Source organism: Cryptomeria japonica, chromosome 5 (assembly GCF_030272615.1).
Source record: "Cryptomeria japonica chromosome 5, Sugi_1.0, whole genome shotgun sequence".
NCBI lineage: Eukaryota > Viridiplantae > Streptophyta > Pinopsida > Cupressales > Cupressaceae > Cryptomeria > Cryptomeria japonica.
Genome location: NC_081409.1, coordinates 330,327,935 through 330,355,854, shown reverse-complemented (window position 1 = coordinate 330,355,854; position 27,920 = coordinate 330,327,935). Strand labels below are relative to the sequence as shown.

General features: G+C 39.6%; 1 protein-coding gene across 1 annotated transcript; it reads right to left on the bottom strand.

Annotated features, from left to right (window-relative positions):
- Positions 1–19,175: 19,175 nt before the first annotated feature.
- LOC131875913 (uncharacterized) lies at positions 19,176–21,629 on the bottom strand. The gene is made up of 4 exons (XM_059220636.1): positions 21,047–21,629; positions 20,565–20,848; positions 20,280–20,429; positions 19,176–20,111 (listed from the first exon to the last, which is right to left on the bottom strand). The coding sequence occupies exons 1-4, from the start codon at positions 21,627–21,629 to the stop codon at positions 19,176–19,178; spliced, it is 1,953 nt and encodes a 650-aa protein (XP_059076619.1).
- Positions 21,630–27,920: the final 6,291 nt, after the last annotated feature.

The following is a 27,920-nucleotide window of genomic DNA, read 5'->3' as shown; positions in this document are numbered from 1 at the left end:
ATGTCCACCACACAATCCTAGTCCCCCTCACAATCCTAGTCCCCCTCATGATCCTAATCCCCCTCATGATTTGAACATGTCAGTGCAAGATGTTCATGAACCCTCGACATGCATAATGGGTTCTTCCACTTTGGTGCAATCCGATCCACTTCAAGATCTCATTATTTCTCTCATATCATATCCACCTCATAATGGACTCGCGTCTTCTTCCCAAAGAAAAGAGTATCCTACAAGTCAAGATATTCATAAAGGCAAAGAAGTAGATCTCCATAAGCAAGAATCCCTTCATGTTAAAGAAAATATTAAGGGTCATGGCCTCAGTGAAATTCCTCAAGACGTGGGTACCCCTACTAAATCCAACATCCCTTCAAAATCCAAACATATCCCTTCCCCTTTATCCCTTCCATCCATCTTAGGTCCTTATAATATCCCTGCATCCTGTATGCAAGGTCAACAAAGGAACACATATTTGAGTAACTTTCATCCATGAAAAAGACCTTCACTTCATTCCTATCCATCCATGCATTCCTTTCCCCCTCCAAGCAATTTGGATGCCAAGCATAAAAGTCATAAGTCTAAAAATCCACATGTATTCAAGGATCAACATGTCCAATCTAATCAACATGTCAAAACAAAGACAAATATGATCCAAAAATAAAAGGAAAAATCCAAAAGGTCACAAAGGCCCATTGCTCAAAAACAAAAGTTAAAATCTATATGGGTTCCTAAATCCCTTGTGTTGGCAGTGCACTCCAAGGAACCACAAAAGCATGAAAAATCAAAAACCATGTGGATCCCTAAGTGGTTCCTTGAAGCACAAAAGCCTAAAGAAATATCCAACTTGGCATCCAAAGTTGCTATTCCTCCATCCAACCCTCTCAAATTTGTTCCTCCATCACCTTCTTCATCGATTTTGGGCCCTTATGTCCCAAAATCCCAAGCTATTCCTCCATCCAAATCTCACAATCTGAGATCCATTTTTCCTCCATCAATCCACCACCCATCAAGGTGTGTTCCAATGTTGATCTTGCCTTCATTTCCATCCAGTGAAGCCCAATTCTTCCAATACCCTATCCATTATCCAATGCATATTTTCCATCCTTCGATCCCTTTGATCCCATCCTTTGCATAAATCCTTGCCTTAATTTCATCTCTTTTTCCATGTCCTTATCCTACCAACTTCTTTGAGCATACTTTTAAAGGTCATGGTCCATTTTTTTCAAGGCTACTATCCAAACAAAAAGATGTTTGAGTCCTTCTTCCGTCCCCTATCATGTGTCCATTTTTGACTAAAATTTCAAAATCCAAAAAAAAAAAGTGAGAAAAAAAAAGAAAAAGAAAAAAAAACATTAAAGCAAAAATAATTTGTCCACTGGTAAAAACCTGGCAAATAGCCGCCTTGGGCAAGTACCATGATGAAAACCTGACAAACAAGCGTCATGCGTAATCTATGAACTTCTTGCATACCATACTTGGGGACAGGTTTTATCCTATCATATCCTTTTGTCCTTCATTGTTCCATTATCCTATCGAACCCTTGTCATTACCCTTCATATCCTATTGTCCCTCATGTCTAGTTTCCCTTTCCACCTTTGATCTTGACAAGGCTGAGGATTTTCATGAGCATCATGCATCTTGTTTGTAGCTTTTAGTCCATCATAGCTTTTGGTCTTTATCCATTTTCTTATTATAACCTTTCATCCATATTCCCTAGTTTATTGCAACTTTCTGCCACTATCCCTTAGCCTACCCTGACCTTCCGTCCATGTCCCTTATCCATTCTTGGTCTTGCTTATCCTATCCATATCTTATCACTATCCATACACTCTTTTTCATTCCTTGATCTTGATCTGACATAAGGACGCAAAATTTAAACATGGTTTAAAAAACCTCTTGACATTTCCCTCATGCCATGTTCTTGCTTTACATTGTCATATCCAGTCTCTTGTCCCATCACGCAATTGCCCTTGAAAATTGCATCCGTATTGTCTCCATGATAAAAGGCCTTTGTCTTCCCTCTATCCACCAACATTTCAAAAAGCCTATTTATTCACCTGTCATATTCCTTGCCTTGCTAGATACTGGGGGCAAAATCATAAAAATTGAAAAATGTCCTAAAATAATTAAAAAAATTGAAAAAAATCCTGAAAACATTCAAAAACATTCAAATAATGTCCTGAAAAAATCCCCAAAAATCATATAATGTCCTGAAAAAAATCCCTAAAAAAAATCATATAATGTCCTGAAAAAATCCCTAAAAGTCAAATAATGTCCTGAAAAAATCCTAAAAAGTCAAATAAAGTCCTGAAAAATGAACAAAAAAAAAATTGTAAAAAACTCAAAATTCCTACAAAGTTAAAAACATCAAAATCCAAAAACAATTTCTTTGGAATTTTGCATTTTGTCAATAAATGGTCCCCTTTGTGCATAGACAGATCACTGAGCATACATCCAATGACAATCAATCAAACATTGTGCTTTAATGAAATTACGCATTAACAGATAAACTGTTCGACCAAGCAAGCATTCAACCTAATCACAGTTGTCACATCAATCCAAATAGCATCAACATTACCATTGGTCCTTGTCAACATTATCATGGGTCTTATACAGGGTGTGGTATACTCGAAACCAGACTGTGTCGTGTCTTTGACGGGGTACCGCATTTCCTGAAACTAGACAGCATGATCATTCTTGTTTTCCACTTTTGACAATGACGATTAGATATTTGTTTGACTTGGTTGAATTTGTGCATCTTATCTTTTTACTGATTTATCTTTGGCTTCGATCATGTTCCTATGTTGCTCGATGATGTCACTGAGTGATTTAGAGTGACCGGGATGGTTCATGGTCCCTTTCCTTTTTTTTGTTGTTATGTTTGTTGTTTGTGGAATGTTTGTCACAAACTGGGGCAACTATATCATTGGGTATCTGTGATAAATACATTCGCTTTGTGAACACCGCACAGACCTCAACCCTTGATGTATGCACCCTAGGATGCTTCACTCCTTCCTTGTGTGCGATGTGTCTGCCTTTTGCAAAAGGGGTTGCGTTCCATCTCTGGCCTTCAATGCCATGATGCTCTGCATCCACTTTGCTATAATAAATAAAGATTCTCACCTACTTATGTGCATTTGTGAAAGCAAGTTTTCCTTCATCTCTAACTATACTCTGTCTAATTTCTTCTTACTAACATTTCTTCTGTCAGTCTTGGCAGTCCGTTCGGTCTAGTTCCCGAGCAACAACTCCTCCACTTTGGCCAGTGCAAATGAACTCTTTTCCTTCTCCTCGTCTCCTATATAGTTATTTATCAGTACCTAGATGGACGTACATGCTCTCCATTTTATGATGGTCATGGTCTTTTGCGCCTTCCACTACTTGTCCTTTGTGCATCCGACCTTCGATTTTTGATCCGTTCAAACGTATCGTCTTCTGTCACTCTTATCGATCACTTGGCCTCTTTTCTGGATTTTTCCGGCCAATTCCTCGAGGGGGCATGCATATGTCATTGTTATTGTCTGGGGCATTTTCATTATTGTTCTTTGAAACAACACTTAGAATCGCATTGTCTTAAAGAGGGGCAAAATGTAGATATCTAAAAATGGTCAACGCTTGTGGAGTCATACTTTAACATTTGCACATTGCCTTATTTTAGGGTTCTTGCATCGCATTAACATTTCTTCTATGTTGTGCACTTGGTCTTTATGATTTGCGAGCATCGAGTCCTTCTTCTGCATTCCTCATTTTTATCGCTTTCGAATTAGGTCTTGTCGATAGCAATCTTCAGTCATGACTTTGGTCGATCTTATCCTGTCGCATCATGGTGCTTGCTCATTTATCATCATTTTGGACATCATCAATCCTAATTGATGATAGAATTAGGGTTTTGTCCTCTTGTCAATCTTTCAATCATATTTAGCTTGTTAGTAATCATTTGTGATTATCAACTTGTCAATCTCATCATTTTGCGATCGATTCGTCATCGATCCTTGTCCTTGTCAGCCTTGTCATTTTGTGATCGATTTGTCATCGATCCTTGTCCTTGTCAATCTTGTCATTTTGCGATCGATTCATCATCGATCCTTATCCTTTTCAATCATGTCAATTTGGATCAATTAGTCATTGTTCCTCGTCAATTGGTGCCTATCAATTTGATCTCCTCGTCAATCTTGGTCAATTTGTCATTGATTTTTGTCAACCAATCTCAATCATTTATCAACATTGGTCCTTTGTCAATCGGAATCATGATCGAACCTACATTAATTTCTTATTGTCGTGACCTAATTCCTTGTCCTCTTATTTCTAGGGTTTTATGATTTGTTCATTTAATCCTTTTCTTCTTCTTTGTAGATTAAATAAATCTATTTATTTAGTCCTAGGTCTCTTTCATGAATTCATTAATGGATGAAAACCTATTAATTAATTCACCTAATTTCTATTTCTCCTATTTTCTTTAATTTTTCTAATATTTCCCCTAATTTCATTCCCTCATTTTCTCCTATGTTTATGCTTCTATTTGTTGCAATCATGGAGGCTATTTTCTCTCTTCCCTTTTGTCATGGGAATGGCATTTCAATCTTGTCATAATTTGTCATAATTTGTCATACACCTTGCATAGCAACTTGTCATACATTTGTCATAATTTTGCCATTCTTGATTTGAAGTTCCTTTCAAATCTCTTCATGCTAATCTTGTCCTCTCTCCAATTTGTCTATTTTTCTTCAATGAAGGGAGGATCAATCACATTTTTGAGTAACCTTATGCTATGAATTTCATCTCTCAACAACTTACTTTCCACTTGCATTTTGCACTTGTAGGTGAGATCCACATCAAATTTGAAGGTGAAAGAACAATGGACCCATATGAAGGAGATATATGCGTCGGTTTGTTTTGATTTCATTTGATTTGAATATCTTGTCTTTATGTCTTCATTGATTGGATTGGGATTTCTTTCATAGAAGCTTTAGGTTTTGTGATTGTCCTAATTGCTATTGTTTTGATGATTTTCAATTTCCTGATCTACACTTGCTTTAGTTTGCAAACATCCAGTTTTGGCTTGTATATAGTAGTTTTATGTAAAAATGGTTGCTTGATGAACTCCACACGTGCTGCCATCACGAATTATTGGGACATGAAGTGAAATGACTTGTACAGTGTACATATGCAGGGGCAGATGTTGGGGAAGATTTTCAATATGACTGTCACCTTGTTCTAGGCAAGTCCAGGAGCAACCCGACTAGAGGAAATAAGGTGAAAATGTGGTACAAAGTGTAGTGGTGAATGCAAAATCACCATCTAAGTCTTTGGAGGGGTCCATGGAGTTGGGACAGAGTTTCCAATGCAAGGAGAAGCCTTAATAGGGTTATTTAATTTACAAACCCTAACTTGACCAGTCACTATCGGCTAGAAGGCCTAGAAACCCTCCAAAAACCTCATTTTGGGGTTAGCATATTGAACAATGAAACAAGAAGCCAAAACCACAAAAATATCTTGAGGTTAGGTGAATAATTGAAGAAAAACCAAACTTTCTAGGGGCTCTTTTGGACCATTTTCACTCAAGCCCTAGAAAACTGGATTCTGGAGGCCTAATAGGGCTAATTCCTTGTAGCCCTTTTCTAGGCAAGATTTTGAAATCGGTAAGAAACCTAATGATAGTAGGAGGTCAATTTGACAAGTTGAAGCCAAGAAGCCATAATTGAGCACATGGGAAGCATTGTGAATTGGTAGGGTTCCTAGCCAAAAAACTTGAAGCAAACACCTTGGAATGGTCAAGATTCAAGCCCTAGAAGAGACTGAAAAGTACTTGGAGGTCTTGAGAGAAACTAGGCCTGGTGAGTTGGTGGAACTGAGCAACACCAACTAGGTGAAGTGTTATGAAAACTAGGTGAACCCCATCAAATTGGTATAAGATTTGGGCTAGAATTGGAGAGTAACCTTGGTGAGGTAGAAACCAAGGTAGATGAACTATTGGTAAAGGTGGAAGGAGAAGAAGGGAAGGGTAAAGAAGTGTCAGAGATGGAGGTAGAAGTAGTCCTAGAATGGATAGAAGGCATGGAGAAACATTTTGAATGTGAAGGCGTAACTGATGAGTTTCTATATAGAAGAGTTTCACCTACTTATCCTTCGATCTCACGTGGTGGAAGAAGAGAGTCTCAAGTTTGCTAGGTACCTAAATGGTCTACATTGGAACATCCAAGAAGAAATCAGTCTAATGAGCCCAAAAATAGTCCATCAAACCTATCAACTTGCCCTTAAAGTGGAGGAAAAAATGAAAAGAGACATGACTCAAGCAACAATAGGGCAGGGGTAGATGAAAGGATAATAGAGGCCATAGGGGAGGCTTTGGAGGCAGAAGTTCTGAACAAAGAACACAAGGAGAGTCTAAACTCACTAAGAAGCAAGAGAGTGGCATTAATAGAGGAGGATTCAATAGAGGAAGGGGATCCAATGGTGGTTTCAAAGGAAGATCTAGTGGACAAGGTAGAGATTCCTCATACTTTGCAACAATGAAGTGTTACCATTGTAACTAGCTTGGTCATCCAACATATAGGTGTCCAAAGAAGGGATCATCATCACATGGTAGTGAAAGAAGAGTGAACTATCTTCAAGAAGATTCTTCAAGTAGAAAGACTTTGGAGGTTGCCTTAGAGTCAGAGGTAGGTGACAACTTGATGATAAAGATAACTTTGATCAAAGAAAAGGTTAGAGAAGAGCCAAGCCAAAGAAGGTCCTTATATAGGATCAAATGCAAGATTATGGACAAAGTGTGCAAAGTGATCATTGATTCAGGGTCTACAGACAACATTGTGTCAGAAGAGGTAGTGAGTAAGCTCAAATTGCAAAGGATACCTCACAACAACCATTATAGAGTCACTTGGTTGAACAAAGGCCAACATGTCCTAGTCAATGAGCAAGCATGGGTGGATTTTACCATTGGGAGGTATAAGGACAAGGTGTTATGTGATGTCCTACTCATGGATACATGCCATCTTCTATTGGGAAGAAAATAGAAATTTGATAGACAAGCTATCCATGATGGAGCCAAGAATGCATATTCATTCAAGAAAGATGGAGTCACATTCAAGATTCACTCTATCCTTGAGGAAGGTGAAAAGAGGGCAACAAGTCCTAATGTTCTTTTAGTGAGTGAAAAATAGTTCTTAAAGAAACTTGAGGAAGGTGAAGGTATAGGGTTTGCACTAGTAATGAAGCCCAAAGAGGAAGATAAGAAAGAGTAGCCAAACTTTCCATTAGAGGTACAAGATTTGTTGAAGAAATTCAAAGGAATAGTAAGTGATGGACAACCAGCCACCTTACCTCCTAAAAGAACCATAAGCCATCAAATAGACTTCATTCCCATAGCATCCTTTCCTAATAAGGCAGCTTATAAAATGGCTCCTCAACAAAATGTTGAGATTGCCAAGCAAATCCAAAAGCTCTTAGACCAAGGCCTAATTAGGGAAAGCATTAGCCCTTGTGCTGTCCCTACCGTATTAGCCCCAAAGAAAGGTGGTACTTGGAAGTTGTGTATAGATTCTAGAGCTATAAATAGGATCACCATCAGATATAGGTTCCCTATTCCTAGAATAGAAGACCTCATGGATTGTTTAGGGGAAGCCAAGTACTTTACCAAGATTGACCTTAAAAGTGGATACCACCAAATTAGGATTAAGGAGGGTGATGAATGGAAAACTTCCTTTAAGACAACATAGGGTCTTTATGAGTGGCTTGTAATGCCATTTGGATTATCCAATACTGCAAGCACCTTCATGAGACTCATGAATGAGGTTATGAAGGACCTCATAGGTAAATTTGTTGTGGTATATCTAGATGATATTCTCATTTTTAGTAAAGATAGGGCAGATCACATTAATCATTTGCAAGATGTATTACAAAGATTGTATGATGAAAATCTAACCATGAACTGGGATAAGTGTGAGTTTGTTAAGCAAGAGTTGGTTTATCTTGGGTTTGTGTTGTCTCAAGGAAACCTCAAGATGGATCCCAACAAGGTTGAAGCTATTGTAAATTGGCCTACTCCTAAGTCAACAATAGAGGTGAGAAGCTTCCATGGGCTAGCTCAGTACTACAGGAAGTTCATTAGGCAATTTAGTGCTATATGTGCACCAATGTTAGACACCATTAAAGGTGGAATGAAGGCAAAGTTTCAGTGGGGTGAAGAAGAAAACAAAGGTTTTGAAACCTTGGAGGAGAAGTTAGCTACTCAACCGACACTAGTGCTGCCTAGTTTTGAGAAACTTTTCATAGTGGAATGTGATGCAAGCAATGTTGCAGCAGGTGTTGTCCTAAGCCAAGAAGAAATACTAGTAGCTTTCCATACTGAGAAGCTAAGTGATGCCAAGAGGAAATACTCCTCTTTTGATCTTGAGTTATATGCTTTAGTGCACAGTTGAAGGAAGTGGAGACACTATCTCCTCCCTAAAGAATTTGTAGTCTATATGGACAAACAAGCATTGAGTTTCCTAAACTCACAAGACAAACTCAGTCATAAACACATGAAATGGGTGGAGTACATGTAGGCCTACACATTCACAATTAAGCACAAGAAAGGATAGTTAAACCGGGTAGCTGATGCATTAAGCAAGAGACTTTTGACAGTCCAAGAAATCCAATTGAGAAGCATAGGTGTGGATAGTTTTAGAGACTTGTACCAGGAGGATGAGGACTTCTCAAATTCCTACAAGGTGTGTAAGGAGTAACAAAATCACTTCCATAGTGAGTATTCTGATTTTACTTTGCAAAATGGACTATTGTTTAAAGGTGGGAAGCTTTGTGTACCTAGAGGCTCAATGAGAGAAAACCTTATACAAGAGAAGCATAATGGTAGACTTAGTGGACATTTTGGAGTCAATAAGACTCAAGAGTTGGTTAAAAGGTATTACTCTTGGCCAATGATGAATCAAGATGTGAAGAAATATGTAGAGACTTGCATAGTTTGCCAAAAGGCCAAAGGTACTTCTAAGAATGTCGGTTTATACCAACCTCTTCTCATACCAAATAGACCTTGGGAATACATTAGTATGGACTTTGTGGTAGGTTTACCAAGGACAAAGGAGGGATATGACAACATTTATGTCATTGTGGACAGATTTAGCAAAATGGCTCACTTTGTGCCTTGCAAGACTACTCATGATGCATGCCAAATAGCTCAAATGTTCTTCAAAGAGGTAGTGAGGATACATGGTCTACGCATGAGCATTGTTTCATACAGGGACTCAAAGTTCATAAGTCATTTTTGGAAGACACTATGGCAAAAGATTGGCACCAACCTCTATTTTGGATCAGCCTACCATCCTCAAACAGATGGATAGACCGAAGCGGTGAATAGAAGCTTGGGAAACTTATTAAGGTGCCTTACTAAGGAATATGGATAGACATGGGATCAAGTACTCTCACAAGCTGAATATGCATATAATGACACCATGAATAGGACTACCAGAAAGAGCCCTTTTGAAGTGGTCTATGGTGTGCACCCAAGGGGTATTTTGGAGTTGAGAGACTTAGGAAGTGTAGCAGCAAGAAGTGGATATGCAGAAGACTTTGCTCAATCATTGAAGGAGGGCCATGAATCAGTTAAGCAAGCATTGATTGAGAATACAAACTCAAACAAAAAGTTGATGAAACAAGGAAGAACCTACAATTTCAAGTAGGAGATCTTGGCATGGTGCACCTAAACAAAGAAATTCTACAGCAAGGAGTGCCAAACAAGTTGCAAATTAGAAGGATGGGTTCATGTGCCATTCTAGCCAAGTATGGAGAAAATGCATACAAGGTGGATCTACCTAGTGACATAGGATTGTCACCAGTTTTCAACATAGAAGACTTAGTTGCCTACAAGGGACCAATTCAAGGTTTAGATTGCAATCACTCAGAGGTATCAGATGATGTAAACAACCTTTAGTTACTAGCCAAACCAAATCCAAAGGCCGAGAAGGTGTTGAGTTCAAGGATCACCAAGAAGACAAGGCATCAAGCCTATTGGGAGCACCTAATCAAATGGTAGACTATGGATGATGCTAAAGCTACATGGGTGCTTGAGATAGAGTTTAAGAAGCTTGGAATTGATCAGAATCTGATTCTCAAGGAGGTGACATGGTTTTCCTTTGTTTGGGAGAAAATGGTGCAGGAGCACCTAGGACTTAAACTATCTAGTTTTCTCAATTTTGGCTTGTACTGACCATAGCCAAGTTAGTAGTGAATAAGAACTCTAGGAGGGTCCAAGAGTTAGTTTTTTGAGTAAATGTAGGCCTAGGTTGAGTTCATTCTTCTTAGGTTTGCATTTTTGTGTAAATAGTGGGTTTGAGTAGGTAGTTGACCTTCTTGATGGTCAAAAGTGTCAAAAATTGGCATAGACATTAGAGAGGGTTAAATTAGTATTAGAAATGTTTTAAAAGTCATGTGTGATGACTTAGAATAGGTCTCATAGGTTGGGAAGACCAAAAAGTGAAAAAGTGGAAAGTTGCAAAAAGTTGTCATGACAACTTTTATCCTGAATTGGTTAGCGATGAAGTTAGGGATTGTCCAATGCCCTAGAATGACTCCACACATGGGAAAAGATATATTTTCCCTCTCTTTCATGACTACCAAGGTTGGAGAATGTGTTATCTAAGTTCAACAATCAAAAACTACTCATTTTCAAACTAGTTTGCAACATTTTGGCTTGATTTTACTCATTTTGTAATTGAAAATGGATTGAATCCATGGATCTAGAAATAGATTGAGTTTCTATAGTGTGTTACAGTGTTTTTGGTTCAATTTAAAGCTTTTTAGATAGTTTTAATTAGTGTTTTCTTTATTTAGTTTGCAAACAACCAGTTTTGGCATGTATATAACAGTTTTATGTAAAAATGGTTGCCCCATGAACTCCACGCGTGCTACCATCATGGATTGTTGAGACATGAAGGTAAATTGCCTATATAGTGTACATATGTAAGGGTAGATGTTGGAGAAGAGTTTCAATATGATTGTCACCTTTTTTTAGGCGAGTCCAGGAGCAACCCGGCTAGAGAAAATAAGGTGAAAATGTGGTGCAAAGTGCAGGGGTGAATGCCAAATAACCATCTAAGTATTTGGAGGGGTCCATGGAGTTGGGAAAAAGTTTCCAATGCAAGGAGAAGCTTTGAAAAGGTCATTTAATGTACAAACCCCAACTTGACCAGTCACTGTCGGCTAGAAGGCCTAGAAACCCTCCAAAACCCTCATTTTGGGGTTAGCATATTGAACGGTGAAACAAGAAGCCAAAAACACAAAAATAGCTTGAGGTTAGGTGAATCATTGAAGAAAAAACAAACATTCTAGGGGGTCTTTTGTATTGGGAAAAATGGTGTCTCAACCTTGCATTTATGTGAGGTTACTATTTATAGTAAGTTTTTATTTGAGCACGAAATGGTGCGAAACTCTCCCTGAAGCTTCTGGTTGGCTAGATAAGCATTCCGATAAAGTTTCGTCGCAAGGTCACAGCTAGTTTTGAAGATATTAAAGTTTTCGTCTTGGAGGGGTGTAATAAAATGTTTAAACTTAATTTTGGGGACTTTAGAGGCTCCTAAACGCCCTGAAAAGTTGCCGTAATTGGCGAAGCGGGTTACGAGGTGATAGAGCACTTCGCGAGCTTTCCGGCGCTTCAAACGGTTTGTCAATCGGACACCCGGTTCTCAAGTTATGGCCTCCGGAAGTTTGTACTCCTGAAATAGGAAAAATAATTTGTATCGGATACATAAATGAGCTGTAAAAGGGAGCGACACGTGTTGATGTGTGCTTTAACATGTCATAGGGCATCTAGAAGGGAGATAAGGTTGGCTACACCTTATTGGGTGGTTTTAGCCCATGGTTTTGTAATACCGTTTGACGGTTTCTTGTATTGTATCTCCTATTTATGAGGTGTGTGAGATAGAGGTTGTGTGTAAGAGTCTTATGGCTATTGAGTTGCCTCTGAATCTCTGATTAATGGTACTCCTGCGAAGAGCTTGCTCTGCAAGTATTTTGTAATCTGTTTTTGATTGCTGAATAAAATATTGAGCTGCTTTTGGAGGGTGGGGTTTTTCTCCCGAAAGGGTTTTCCCCACGTAAATCATTGTGTTGTGGTATGATTGCTATTACATCTATTTCTATTTTCTGTAACTGTTGTAATGATCTGAAAATTTTTTGCATTACCCTCCTCTCAAGGTTAGTGTAGGAAGTTGTTTCCGCTACTTAACTTCCTTACAAGTGGTATCAGAGCCTGATCACCTTTGGTTTCAATTGTGGGCAGTTGGGTTTTTTGAACTAATCCAGATTTGAGTGGGAGCTTGTGCAGAAGACACTTTTTGATCTTGTTGCAGGAATATTCAGATGGCGAGTTCGTCAGGGAGAATAGAGGTGGAGAAATTTAATGGAAGTAATTTTGAGATGTGGAATCTGAAGATGGAAGATCTGCTAATAGATCAAGATCTTTGGGATGCTGTTGATGCGAATGTCCAAAGGCCCTCAGATCCTACTGCGGCAGCTCAGTATGATGTTATGGACCAAAAAGCCAAGGGTCTAATCAGACTATGCCTGGCAGACTCTGTTCTAATCAATGTCCATAAAGAAAACTCTGCAAAGAAGCTATGGACTAAGCTTGGTGAGATGTATCAAGTGAAATCTTTATTAAATCAAATTTTCTTAAGAAAGAAATTGTATTCCTTGAAGATGGAAGAGGGTGGACGAATTGCAGACCACCTAGAAGCATTCAATATGATTGTGGCTCAATTAGTATCCGTCGGTGTTAAGATGGACGAAGAGGAAAAATGTCAGATCTTGCTTTGCTCTTTGCCTAATTCGTGGGATTCTCTTGTTATGGCTATCGGTAGTACTTCTATTGTTTTGAAATCTGAAGATGTGGTGGGTGCCCTACTCGGTGAAGAGATGCGAAGGAAGGTATCCATCAGTTCAAAGGAAGCCCTAACCGTTCGTGGAAGACCTAAGGAGAAAGGCAAGAAGAATGAGAAGCGCGGCAAGTCCAAATCCAAAGGGAGATCGAAATCTCCTGGAAAGTCCAAAGTCATTTGTTGGAATTGCGGTAAACCGGGTCACATTCGTAAGGACTGCAAAGAAGAAAAGAAGAAGAAAAAGAAAAAGTTCGATTCTGATTCTGAGTCCGACAAGGAAGATGGCGATGCATTTATTGCGGCTTTGGCGACTCATGCAGGTAATGATGCCTGGCTAATTGACTCAGGTGCATCTTTTCATATGACTTCCAATAGAGATTGGTTTTCTGAATATGAAGGATTTAATGGAGGTAAGGTGTACTTGGGTGATGATTCACCTCTAGACATTGTTGGTCGAGGTAAGGTTAGAATCAGGTTTTCTGATGGTAGAATAAAAGGGATTAATGGTGTGCTGCATATCCCTGGATTAAAGCGAAACCTGTTATCTGTGAGCAAATTGATAGATGCGGGTGTGCAGGTAGTCTTTTCTGAAATAGGATGTAAGATGATTAAGGGTGCTATGGTAGTTGCTAGAGGTGTCAGGTTTGGCACTTTGTATAAGCTTGAAGCATACACTGTTGAGTGTAATAGCACTTCTGTAAAAAGTAAATCTGCGGATACTTCACTGGAAGATTTGAAGGTTTCACCTTCAGCAGATGGAAATGGTTTTTTGGTACCTAAGGGTGCTCTTTCGTCTGAAGCAAAGTTACCTGCAGAGAAGACTATGTTATGGCACCAGAGACTTGGCCACATTGGAGAAAAGGGTCTAAGGACCTTGAAAAATAAAAATCTTGTTGAAAGTTTGAATGATTGTAATCTTGACTTTGATTTCTATGAGCATTGCATTTATGGAAAACAAAACCGCGTTCAGTTTTACTCGAGTTCTCATAAAACTTGTGGTGTTCTGGACCTTATCCATTCTGATGTGTTTGGTCCAGTAGATGTCTCTTCGATTGGAAAATCCATATATTATGTTTCATTTATTGATGATTTTAGTAGAAGGACATGGGTATATTTTCTAAAGAGTAAATCTGAAGTTTTTAGTCGTTTTAAAGAATTTAAAGCAATGGTTGAGTTGCAGACTGGAAAGAAAATAAAATGTTTGAGAACTGATAAAGGCGGTGAGTTTTGCTCTAATGATTTTGATAGATTCTGTAAAGACTGTGGAATTAACAGGCAGAAGACAACTCCGTATTCTCCACAGCAGAATGGAGTTGCAGAAAGAATGAACAGGACACTGATGGAAAAGGCTAGGAGTATGTTGAGTGGTGCTGGTCTTGAACAAAAGTTTTGGGCTGAAGCTGTTGCCACTGCTTGCTACCTGATTAACAGGTCTCCTACATCAGCTCTTGTTGATAAAACGCCTATGGAAGCATGGTCAGGTCACAAGCCTTCATTGAGACATCTTAGAGTTTTTGGTTGTGAGGCATATGCACATGTGCCAAAGGAGAAGCGAACAAAGTTGGAGAACAAGGCTGTGAAATGTATCTTCATCGGGTATAGTTATGGTGTGAAAGGATACAAGCTTTGGGACCCTGTTGCACAAAAGGTAATTCACAGTAGAAGTGTTATTTTTAGAGAAATTAAGTCTCCTTCTGTTACATTGCAGCCAGAACAGACTAAAAAAGAAGATGTGATTCAACTTCCTTCTACACCTGAAAGAGTTGAATCGAGACCCCTAGATAGGCAAGAATTTGAGGAGAGCTCATCTAGCTCTGAATCTTCAGAAGAGGAGGAAGAACCTCCAACTCAGCTTGTTCGAAGGTCTACAAGACATAGACAACCACCTTAAAGGTATTCACCTGATGATTGGAGATGTATTTTTGCTCTGAATACTAGTGTGGATGAACCGAAATCTGTAGAAGAGGCATTAGGTATGAATGATGCAGAATCCTGGAAGATTGCTATGGAGGAAGAAATGGCAGCATTGAAAAAGAATGATACATGGGATCTTGTACCATTGCCTAAAGGACGAAAACCTGTTGGTTGTAAATGGGTGTTCAAGAAAAAGATTGGTTCAGATGGAAGCATTGAGAAGTATAAAGCAAGGTTGGTTGCAAAAGGCTACTCTCAGGTTGAGGGTGTTGATTACGGTGAGATATTTTCTCCTGTTGCAAAAATGACATCCATTAGATTTTTGCTTTCTATTGCTACTGCTTATGATTTAGAGGTTGAGCAAATGGATGTGAAAACTGCTTTCCTTCATGGTGATTTGGAGGAAGATATTTATATGACACAGCCGGAGCACTATGTGGTGAAAGGCAAAAGTAATTTGGTCTGTAAATTGAAGAAATCTTTGTATGGCCTCAAACAAAGTCCTAGGATGTGGTACCAAAAATTTGATACATATGTGTTGAGTTTGGGATTTGAACGTTCTAAATCAGATCACTGTGTTTATTATAAATCTTATGGTGATCATTTCTTATTCATTGCATTGTATGTTGATGATATGTTATTCATTGGTAAAGGGAAAGGTATGATTTCAGAACTGAAGTCTCAGCTCGCTGCTAAATTTGAAATGAAAGATCTTGGTGCAGCAAAGCACATCCTTGGGATGGAAATTAGAAGAGATAGGGTGAACAGAAAGCTATGGCTAGGCCAGAGTAAGTATGTGAATTCAGTGTTACAGAGGTTCAACATGCAGGATTGTAGACCATTGAGTGTTCCTTTTATAGTTGGAATGAAACTATCTGTTTCAGATTGTCCTACATCCCCATTGGAGATGGAAGACATGAGCAGAGTGCCTTACCAGAGTGCGGTTGGAAGCTTGATGTATGCTATGGTCTGTACTAGACCAGACATTGCCCAAGCAGTGGGAGTACTTTCTAGATATATGTCTAATCCTGGTAGAGTTCATTGGGATGCAGTCAAAAGAGTCTTCAGATATTTGAAGGGTACTTCAGAGTATTCTTTGTGTTATCATGGTAATTTAGTTGGAGACATGACTTCCCTTGATATCCATGGTTATGTGGATTCAGATTGGGCAGGTGATATTGATAGCAGAAGATCCACCAGTGCTTATGTGTTTACTTTGTTTGGTGGTGCAATTAGTTGGATGAGTAAGCGACAGGCTGTGGTTTCTTTATCCACTACTGAAGCAGAGTATATGGCAGCTACTCATGCTTGTAAAGAGGCCATTTGGCTTAAGAGACTGTGTTCGGATATTGGAATAAAACAAGGTACAGTGACAGTTTACTGTGACAGTCAGAGTGCAATTAGCCTAGCTAAGAACCCGACATTTCATGCCCGGACCAAACATATTGATGTTCAGTATCATTTTGTTAGAGATATGGTCGAAGATGGTAGGGTGAAGCTGGTTAAGGTGGACACTTTGATGAATGTTGCAGATGCTTTAACTAAGGCTGTGAGCACAGAGAAGTTCAGATGGTGTTCAGAGTCTATGGGCCTTATGGCCCCTAGCAATTGATTCATTGTGTTGACATTCCCTTCCGCTCATGCAAGGTGTTCGACAAGTGGGAGATTTGTTGGGAAAAATGGTGTCTCAACCTTGCATTTATGTGAGGTTACTATTTATAGTAAGTTTTTATTTGAGCACGAAATGGTGCGAAACTCTCCCTGAAGCTTCTTGTTGGCTAGATAAGCATTCCGGTAAAGTTTCGTCGCAAGGTCACAGCTAGTTTTGAAGATATTAAAGTTTTCATCTTGGAGGGGTGCAATAAAATGTTTAAACTTAATTTTGGGGACTTTAGAGGCTCTGAAATGCCCTGAAAAGTTTCCATAACCGGTGAAGCGGGTTACGAGGTGATAGAGCACTTCGCGAGCTTTCCGGCGCTTCAAACGGTTCGTCAATCGGACACCCGGTTCTCAAGTTATGGCCTCCGGAAGTTTGTACTCCTGAAATAGGAAAAATAATTTGTATCGGATACATAAATGAGCTGTAAAAGGGAGCGACACGTGTTGATGTGTGCTTTAACATGTCATAGGGCATCTAGAAGGGAGATAAGGTCGGCTACACCTTATTGGGTGGTTTTAGCCCATGGTTTTGTAATACCGTTTGACGGTTTCTTGTATTGTATCTCCTATTTATGAGGTGTGTGAGATAGAGGTTGTGTGTAAGAGTCTTATGGCTATTGAGTTGCCTCTGAATCTCTGATTAATGGTACTCCTGCGAAGAGCTTGCTCTGCAAGTATTTTGTAATCTGTTTTTGATTGCTAAATAAAATATTGAGCTGCTTTTGGAGGGTGGGGTTTTTCTCCCGAAAGGGTTTTCCCCACGTAAATCATTGTGTTGTGGTATGATTGCTATTACATCTATTTCTATTTTCTGTAACTGTTGTAATGATCTGAAAAAGTTTTGCGTTACCCTCCTCTCAAGGTTAGTGTAGGAAGTTGTTTCCGCTACTTAACTTCCTTACATTTTGGACCGTTTTCACTCAGGCCCTAGAAAACCAGATTTTGGAGGCCTAATAGGGCTAATTCCTTGTAGCCCTTTTCTAGGAAAGATTTTGAAAGCGGTAAGAAACCTAATGATTGAAAACCTCAAATGGACCCTAAATGAATTCAAAACATGTTAGAAGACACCTCCACACCTCTGCATCAACTCATGATAGTAGGAGATCAATTTGACAAGCTGAAGCCAAGAAGCCATAATTGAGCACATGGGAAGCACTGTGAATTGGTAGGGTTCCTAGCCAAAACACTTGAAGCAAACACATTGGAATGGTCAAGATTCAAGCCCTAGAAGAGAATGAAAAGAACTTGGAGGTCTATAGAGAAACTAGGCCTGGTGATTTGGTGGAACTGAGCAACACCAACTAGGTGAAGTGTTAAGCAAACTAGGTGAACCCCATCACACCTCGAAGCAAACTGTGATCCACCACCTTTGCACTCTTCTGTAGGATTTGGTGACACACCAAAAATTGCCCATCTTCATCTATTGGAGCCTGCAACTTCACCAAATTCTTCTTACCACACATTTTCTCTCTTTCCACCGATCCCAAATCCCGCACAAACTCCATGACATCCCTCCACCCATTTCTTGCATCCTCCATTTGAGTATCCATTGAATGAGAAGCCAACCACACCACTAATGGCTACACTACTCCCATATCCTCACCTAGATGCCGCCGTGACCTTTGCACCATACTCAGACCCTTGCCAATCTTTGTATGAGCTACCACCTCCGCCAGACCACCTAACCATTTAGGTCTCAGCACACAAGACATCACCTGCAACACCTCATCTTTTGAACCTCCCACCATCAGGGCCAATGCCACGAATAAGGATGAAATATCCAGGTTTGTTCACAGGCGACAATCAGAGTCCAAGAGTTCTTCCCCAAAACATCAAGCACACAACCCTCCAAAAAATTCCTCATCCACCCTGAAAATGTTCAACAGTCGATTGCTTGAAATTGTACCATGAAAAGTAGGCATTTGGCCCTCAGTAGACAGTGAGAAGTTGGCTTCCATCCTTCCCCACACTCACATCCAAAACTTGCACTCACAAAAGACAAAACCGTCCACTGCGAAATGCGAAAACAAAAAGAGACGATGCCCTAAAATAACCGTAGCCACTCCAAAAAATAAATACTTCACATGCATCACCTCAAACCAAGTATCATTAGCTGAACATACCTCCAATCATTGAGATCATCACACCTACACCACCATTACAACTTGTAGCCAGATCAAAGATCACAAACCACGTGATTCATCCCTTCCCCTCCATCATGTGAATCAAAAACAAATCACACAAAACCACCACATCTCGGATTCTCCTTTTAGCTCCTAAGCACCATCATCCAAACTCTAGGGGACACACATCCCTTATGTCCTCAAATAAATTAAAATGGTCAGCCAAAGAACCATTTTCGCCAACGTTCAAAAGCTTATCAGTCTCAGCGTGCACTTCCTTGAGAACATATGATACCTTAAAATCCTCAAACCCACTCAGAAGGTTATTCATCCTTCTAATATGTTTATCCAGGTGCCAAGCCTCCATTTGTCCCCTAGCAATACCATTCACCACTATCTAGGACTCCCCCTCAAGATAAAGTTTTTTCACCTCAAATTTCTTAGCCAAAAGAATGGCTTCAATTGCCACCTAACACTCAACTTCATTGTTCGAACCATCCACTAGTCTCTTAGCTGCAAGAGCAAGGAAAATTCCACTCTCATCATGGGTTATGAACCCTGCCCCAGAGATCCCGAGATGCCCCCTTGAAGCCCTGTCAAATTTGATCTTGGTCTAGTCCTTATCTAGCGGAACCCACTCCTGACTTTTCTTGCCCTTCTTAGGAGGATTAGCCCTCAAAATCCCATTAGTAGGCCTGAATTTAATCAAAGGCCATCTCACCAGGATACCAACATCAAATTGAGTGAAAGGGGTCTTTGCCATTTTAACCTGGGAAGTAGCATTAGAGACTAATTCTGAAATTACCCTCTCCAACTTGATCAGAAAGCATTCCATTGGTTCTGATTTATCCTCAAAAAGTCTTCGATTCTGTTCTTTCCAGACTTCCCACATTATAGTTGAAGGCATTACCTTCCAAATTGCAGCAAAGGTTGAAGAATTATGCAAAGTTGGCCACGAGTCCAACCAATCACACAATTTCCCTGCCAACGACCCCTTCCAACTCAACCTCTGCAACCCAAAACACCAAGCTTCCTGGGAAAAATAGTATTTCAGAAGAATATGATCCACATCTTCCTCCTCCATCTTACAAAGCATGCAATGGAAGGGGCCCGCAAACCCCATTCTTTTGAGTCTATCTCCAGTCAGAACCCGGTTGGTGCCCGCCAGCCAAGAGAAAGCACTTGCTTTTGGCAGACAAGTGTTGTTCCAAAAAAACTTGGCTTCCCAATCCACCTTCTTGCCTTCTGCCTCCAACAAGGCATACCCCATCTTAATAGAATAAATACCACTCTTCGCACCACACCATAATATTTCACCTTCCTCCCTAGAACTCATCACCTCTTTGCTAGCTAGGATATTCCTCATCAACCTTTGATCAACCTCCTCCAAGTCTAGATCACAGGGATCCTTCCAAGTCATTTGTTGTCCCAGTTCAAGAGAGTCTTGGACCAAAATATCACTCACTTTGTTTCCCCAATGTTGGATGGTCTTTTGGATAATTCGCTGGGGAGCCCTAATATCCAGAGATGGGCAACCATCCCAAGAATTCTGCCAAAACTCACCTTACGGCCATCTTCAATCCACCAAGTTAGATGATTAGTAATCAAGCTCCTACAATTCACCATTCCAAAGAGATGATCCTCTCAGGGGATTTCCAACTGTAAGAATCCTCTCCCTATCTCCATTATCCAAGTACTTAGCTTGAAGAATGCAAACCCATCTCTGCTTCGGCTTACTGTACATCTGCCACACTAGATTCACCCCCATAGCTTCATTATTTAACTTCCAGTAGCGGAGCCCCGCACCTCCTCCCCCTTTGGGTTTATACACTCTATCCCAAGCCATTAAAGGAATTTTGTCCTGATCCTATTTACCATTCCATAGAAATTTCCTCATTTTCTATTGAATATTCTTAATGATCATGCCTGGAAGTTTAAAACAAGCCATGGAGAAGATCAACATTGCCGAAATAACTATTCTCAACATTAAAATGCGACCAACCAATGTGAGCCATTTACTTTTCCAACCCTCCATTTTTGCTTTGCAACCATCAAGAAGCCCTTTCCAAATCTCTATCATACCTGCTCCAGCAAAGAGTAGCGTACCAAGGAATTTCCCAGGGAGCTGTCCAATTCTGATACCAAAGAGTCTGGCTATGGCCCTCTGAGAGCCAGCTTCTGTGTGAAAGAAAAATATCTTTGATTTTTGCCAATTTATCTCCTGTCCAGTGGCCCAGCTAAATCTATCAAGCACTTGTTTCATCACCGCTGCTTCTTGGATGGAGGCTGCTCCAAAAAGATAAGTATCATCGGTAAACTAAGAATGAGTTGTTGAATCCACCCCTCGAGCAATCTCGATACCTTTCCACAACCCCTGAGATCGCTTATGATCTATCAATCAACCTATAAATTCCACCAATAAAATGAAAAGAAAGGGGGATATGGGATCCCCTTGACGAATATCTCCTAAGGTAGGAAAGAAACCTTGAGGGCTACCATTAACTAAAATTGAAGCATTGAACTGCATTACCATACTATAAATCCACTTAATCCAACACTTACTAAAGCCGAACTTGGCAAGCACAACCAAAAGAAAAGACCTGTCAACTCTATCATAGGCTTTCTGAATGTCAAGCTTTAACATCATTCTTCTCTGTCTGCTCTTCATGGCCATGTGAATTTCCTCATGAGCCACAATAATCCCATCAATAATATTCCTCCCCGGAGTGAAACCACTCTGTTCACAAGAAATCAGTTTGAGCATGTTGGCAACAACATTTGAAATGATTTTATAAATAGTGTTACACAGTGAAATTGGACATAATTCCTCGAAGCCCACTGGTTTATCTTTCTTTGGGATAAGAACCACCAGAGTACAATTGAATTCTTTCAGAATAAAACCCCTAGTCCTTGACTCTTCAACCACCGCCAATAGCTCGCCACTAAGCAAATCCCAAAAGAACTGGTAGGAGAAAGCCTGAAAGTCATTCGGGCCCAGCACTTTCTCCCCTCCCAAACCAAAAATAGTTTCTTTCAATTCCTTCAGAGAGACGGGATCCTCAAGCATTCGATTATCCTCCCTGGAGACTAAATGAGGGATCACCTCCAAAAACTCTTCTTTGAAACTGTCCCGACCTACCCCGCTCTTGTTCCATAAATTTCTTGGTTAATCCAAACAAAATCCTCCGTTAAGGTACCATCCATGAGTCGTAGGGATAGAATTCTATTAAGGCTTCTCTTAACCTTCACTGAACTATGGAAAATTTTGGTGTTTCTATCTCCAGCTCTAAGCCAATTCTCTCATGATTTTTGCCTCCAGAAAATCTCTTCCCTCTGCAGAACTTCCCATATCTACTAATCGGGTCTTTCTTTGTGAGATAATCCACCTCATCCATACCCTCTACCATGAATTTTGAGTTCAGAACCCCTAGCTCACCTTCAATCTTTCATTTCTCATCAAAGATATTTCCAAAAACATCCCTGTTCCAGCTTTTCAGTTTCTGTTTAACATAACTTAGCTTTTTAAAGAATTGGTAGGCCAAGAAGCCTTCAGCCATAGGGGCCTCCTTCCACCAACGAACCACCTAATATCTGAAGCCCTATTCCGTTAGTCACATCTTTTGCACCTTAAAGGGACATCTAATCAGAACTCCATCCTTATGCACAAGCAGTGAGACCGAGAAGTGGTCCGAACCTGAAATAGCCAAAATTTCCACCTCAAAAATAAGGGGAGCCAGGTTCCAGTCCCCAGCTAGAAATAACCTATCAAGTTTCTCAGCTATATTGGAGAATCCCAAATGCCTATCGGTCCACGTAAAGTTCCCCCCTTTAGCAGCCACCTCAAACAAAAGCGTTAGAATGCACAAAGGTCTGAAAATCAAATTGAATCCTGCACATCCTTCTCAGCCCTCTGCATTTGTCCAAATAGGAGAGAGTGGCATTGAAATCCCCTACAACAATCATTAAGTCTAGCCTTACATCCTCTAAAATCTTGGAAATTTCTTCCCATAGTTGGAACTTATCTTCGATTTTAGAAGGGCCATAAACATTGATTAAGAAACTTGAAAAGTTGAAAGTCCTTGAGCTTACCTTTACCATCTACCAATATCTAGAACTTGAGACTGCTTCCACTTTCACTAATTGGGGATTCCATAAGATACCCAACCCACCTGAAGCCCCCTCCGGATCCACAAAAAGACCTGACCACCTCTGTCTAACACTAAGAACTCTAGCCGCTTCTTCACTACCTAACTTTGTTTCCTAAATGCAAATAACTTCCGGCTTCGCTTGATCAAAACTTCTTTTGATCAAGTGTTGCTTGTCAGGGGCATTGCAACCCCTGACATTCCAAGTAAGGAACTTGATTTCTTCCCAGGAGAGAATAGGTCTCTCCCGGATCTAAGAAGTTTGGTCTGTCCCTTCATGTTGCATGCTTACTCCAACAACTTCTGTCTAGTTTTCCTTCCCCTCATACTCCCTTTAGTCACCTTAACAGGATTTGCTTTAGATTGTTTGATGGTCCTTAAATTCGTCTCCCCTACCTCTCCTGACAATCCCAAAGAATCATCACTCAGGCCTTCTTCATCTTTAGAATACAGCTCCACTCAGTTCACATAATCCTCCTTAACTGGTGACATATGGATATCTTTGAATCTACTTGCCTTTACCTCTTCAATCTCTGCACCAGAGTCATAACTCAGGCTCATCAGTAGATTCCCTGTCATACCAACAACTAGTTCCTCCATCCTAGGCCCAAATGGGGGAGGTGATGGGGGAGGGGAGGGAATCCCCACACCACCTGCTCTAGTATGAGGAATAAGCATTGGCTCTAACTCTGAAATAGCCAATCGTAGGACTGAGACCTCCCTAAAGCACTTCTCCAATTGTTGAAGCTGCGTGGTCTCCCCAACACATCTTGCCAAAAGTGATAACCGATTCAAGGAATTCTCCCCTACAAAACCTATCCTATTCGTATCATCCACATCGATAGCAGGAACAAAGGTCATGGCTTGATCTACCATTTTAGATGCCATTGCATTTTTAGAAACCAAGGACACTTCAGACCCACCTCTTTCTGCAATGCTATGATGGAACGTCACACCCAGACTTACTACTGAGTTGAAGATAGGAACCAACTCTGAGAGTGTGGCATCTAACACCACCTTTACACCATTTGTTGATGCTATCAACTAATCCCCCAGTGCTCTGTCTGCCATGCCCTTACCTTTCTGACCTGCCTTGCAATCAAACTCCTCATGCCCCCATTCTTTACAGGACTTGCACTTCACCATGATCTCTTAAACTTCAATCTCTTGCCTCCAAAAACCCTCGGTTGAGTGGATTTCAATGGCCTTGGGGAGCCCAAGGTGCGGTTTCCACATGATACAAATTTGAGCATACATACATGAGTCTAGTTTGTGAATGGCTTCATCAGATTTAATAAATCTCCCTAGCTTATCATCAATCACCTTGAAGACTTCCTCCTTCCAATATTCATGTGGTAGGTTGTAAAACCTAATCCAAACAGGGATCTCCTCAATGGAGGCTTGTCGGGGATCAAAGTTGGGGATCCAATCTTTAATGTAGAACCCTATTCCCAGCATCATGAAAGGCCCGTTGTTCATTATTGTGATTTTTTCCACTTCTGACCCAACAATGATTAAGAAGAAACCATTAATTAGGGTTTTAATCTCAAAATGGCCCCCCCATTCCTCATCAACCCATTTCCTAATCTTGGAAAAGTGGGCCAATGACCTCCCCACTTCATGAAGAAAGCTCTAATGCGCAAGACTTGAACTGATTCCTTCCAACCGTTGAATCAATACAGATGCTAATGGTTCTCTTTTCTATCGTCATCGATACCTCCACCAAAATGGGATTCCTCAAAACTGCTGGTATTTTCTTCCACAACCGCTCCTCAGTCTGTTTTTTGCTCCACTTAGGAAAAATCAGAATCTAGGAATGGCCCCATTTGTTTTTGTCTTGCTCAAAAGAGAGTCTGGCCTTGCCAAAACTACCCTCATCTCTCCTCCTGCGGTTTGAGACCTACCACTGAAAATGGTTTGCGCATAGTGGAAGCGAGGGCTAACTATTTTCTAGGTGTCTGGAGCCATCCTCACAAGCTCGCGAACGAAAACTGTCGCCGTCTGCAAACCCTAGTCTCCTCCTATGCTCCATTTTTTTTTTCATAAAAATCCTTAATTTCCTAAATAATATATTATTACATGATCCAATTTCATAAATAATATAATATTAATTTCTAAAATTTCCAAATAATATATATTATTTCATTTTTCCAACTAATATACTTCAACGAGCATATTAAAAAATATAATAAAATATTAATTAATATATATATTAATTAATAATTAAGAATTAAAAATTACATTTTAAATAAAATAATATATTAAAAAAAACTTTAGAACGAAATAGAATGTGGTGCCCACAATCCGTGGTTACCACAAACTGTGGTCTCCATAGTTGTGGTTTCCATGGATTGTGGTTTCCTCAACCATGGTTTCCATGGACTGTGGATTCCACAGTGGGCCATGGGATGAGCCAAGGCTCCCCATGCCCACAACAAAATACATATATATATTTTTTAATAATTTTTCTTTTAAAATTAAAACAATCCCCAAATATTTTTTGCAAAATTGCAGACCCAGAAATTCAAAGACAAAAAACTAGAGAGATATTAAAAAAAAATTGAACACAATTACCTTCCAGGAAACTAAATTTGGCAAAATTTGGCCAACATAACCTCCATGTTGGGCACAATTGAACAAATTTTTAAACTCTAAATTCTTAAAAACAAACTAATTTCTTAATTTAAAACCCAAATTTGAAGGATCCACATGAAATTTTTAACAAAAATCTTCTGAGCCCAACCACACCCATTTTCAATTCTCAAATCAATTTGAGAAAACCAGAAATTGATTTGGAAATGGGAAATGAAATCAAGGAGGGATAAATTTGAAATCTCATTGCTACTCTTCCTCATTCCACAAATCTAAAATATTATTCAAACAAAACAAACACAGATTCCTTCCAAAACAAATCAATAAATTTCTTTAAAACAAAGGAAATTAACAAGAATCCTACCTCCATATGCAATCCTGGAAGTGATTTGATGAAGAGCCCAACCTGCAAGCTCAAGAATTTCTTCCAACCAAAAATGCCCCAAAAATTTTCATCCCAAAACAACTCCCCCAAATTTTTATGAGAAAAATAAGTTAAAAAGAAATTTGCCCTAAAATCTATTTTTAGGTTAAAATTATTTTTTAACCAAATAAAAATCATTTCCAATCAAATTAATATTCAAAAATTGCTTTCCTCTCCAAAATTTGATTTTCTCCCTTTTAATTAAAAACTAACATTTCTATTTCAAAATGCCAAATGAGGGTAAAATAGAATTAAGCTTTTTACAACAATGCATACAATTCATTTAATTCATAATTGAAATTACAATAAATCAAATTTGCTAGTAATATGCATTAAACAATTTGATTTATTGATTAATCACACAAAGGGGTCCTATTTAATTTAGTCCCTTTAATTTACTAATGCTTAAAAACATAATTAATCTAATTAAATACTTAGGATTTAATAATCAATTTTATCAAATGCACAACACGCAACTCAAGGAAACTAAATAACCACACAACCTGCATCCCAACAAAGGGAAAACTCGTAAGGGAATGTACATGGTCCTCCACAAAATCCGTGAAACAAAAAGGGTTCTTTTGTCTCTACAAATGAAGTCCAAACCTGCAATTGTAGTTGCACACTTGCAACCTACACACATAAAAGAGAGGGAGAATGGTTGTGGATATGGGTTTTCCTCAGTCAAACCCCAGTTGAGTAATTAACCTTGAAAGAAAGTAATTGCAAATGCTTGAATGTAAACAATGGAAATGTATACCTTGTAGATCTGCAACTTGTTGATGATGATTACTTTGCTTCATGAATGTAACCACAAATGTTGTATGATGGCATGTAACATGAAAAAACCCTAGCACACACATGCTTGCAAATGAATGTTGTATTATTGCTCCAATGGATGAATGAAGAAGACTTGAATGCTTGATGATGACCTTGAAATCTTGTATCTTCTCCTTATGCTTCTTTATCCATTATCATCTGTCCTTGAATGACGAAATTGAATTCCTTTTTATACATGCCTCAAGGATTAATTTTCAACCATGAAAGGCCCACAAAGAGGAATTGCAAACCCCGAAGACAAATTGTGCATAGGAGATCGGGAAGACCTGACATAGGGCCACCCTAAGGGGTGGGGACAAGGGCACCACACCCCTATCCTAGGGGTACATGGGTGCCACACCACTGTCCTGCCCTATTTCAGGTCCCAGATAAGGTCTAAAGCAGCCACACATCATGAAGGAGGAAGGGTGAAGGGGTGAGAATTAAGAAATAGGTCTTGGTTAGGGAAGGAGATGTCATTGCCAAGGTGAGGACCTAAAATATGGTTAAAATTGCAAGAGGTGCAATTATATGGTGTTACATTTATCCCCCACTTTAGTGGGCATATGGCTTATGCCACTACTACCGATAAAGTAGAAGAAAAGGAAATATGAAGATGAGATCATAGAGCAATACCACAAGGATCATAAGACATCACTAATATTGAGGAGCAAACAACCCCCAATCTTAGGGTCTCAACTCATGCCAACATATGCAAGAGAACATCAAACAAAAAGGAACAAGACACACAAAAACAAAGACAAAGCACAAAAAGACACATGACAAGAACAAGACACAAGATGACAAACTAATCAGGACACAAAGACCAATGCTATCACATAAACATGAGAGATCACATAAAAGAGAAAATATGACATCATCCATGAACCATCAATGGTAAAACTATGAGTTCATGAGAGGAATAAGAGAGAGAAGATGAATACACACTTTGGTGATCCATGAGAAGAAAGGCGAAGAAGAAAGAAACCATGGATGTCTCACCCCTAAAACTAGGTGATCCATGGAGAGAAGGACATGGAAAATCTTGCCCCTAGAGCCTGTCTAGGTGATCCATGTAAAGAGAGAGAGTGAGAACACACCGTTAGTTCCACTCAACCTCATGCGCATGTGTGCAAGTGAGGTTCAAAGTGCCTCATAGGATTCTATGCCCGAGTACACTACAACCTATATAGAATTTATAGTGCAAGTGTTAAGAAAGGTGTGATATCTCACTCTAAGAGTTTGTGCTCTAATTTCGAGAATAATCACCCCACATAAAACAAAAGTGGTGTCATCTCACTCTAAGAGACCATGCTCTGGTTTAGAGAATGACCCATTATACAAGAAAAGGAGAAGAGAAGACATCTCACTCTAAGAG

Bases quoted from the DNA above. Each gene is read 5' to 3' on its own strand.
- LOC131875913 (XM_059220636.1), bottom strand. From the start codon at position 21,629: ATGCTTGAGGATCCCGTCTCTCTGAAGGAATTGAAAGAAACTATTTTT. The intron at 20,849-21,046 runs GTTTCTTTCCTA...TTTTTGGAGCAG, and splicing joins AGTTAATGGTAGCCCTCAAG to CCTCCATCCAAGAAGCAGCG. The intron at 20,112-20,279 runs GTTTGCATTCTT...GAGTTTTGGCAG, and splicing joins GTAAGCCGAAGCAGAGATGG to AATTCTTGGGATGGTTGCCC.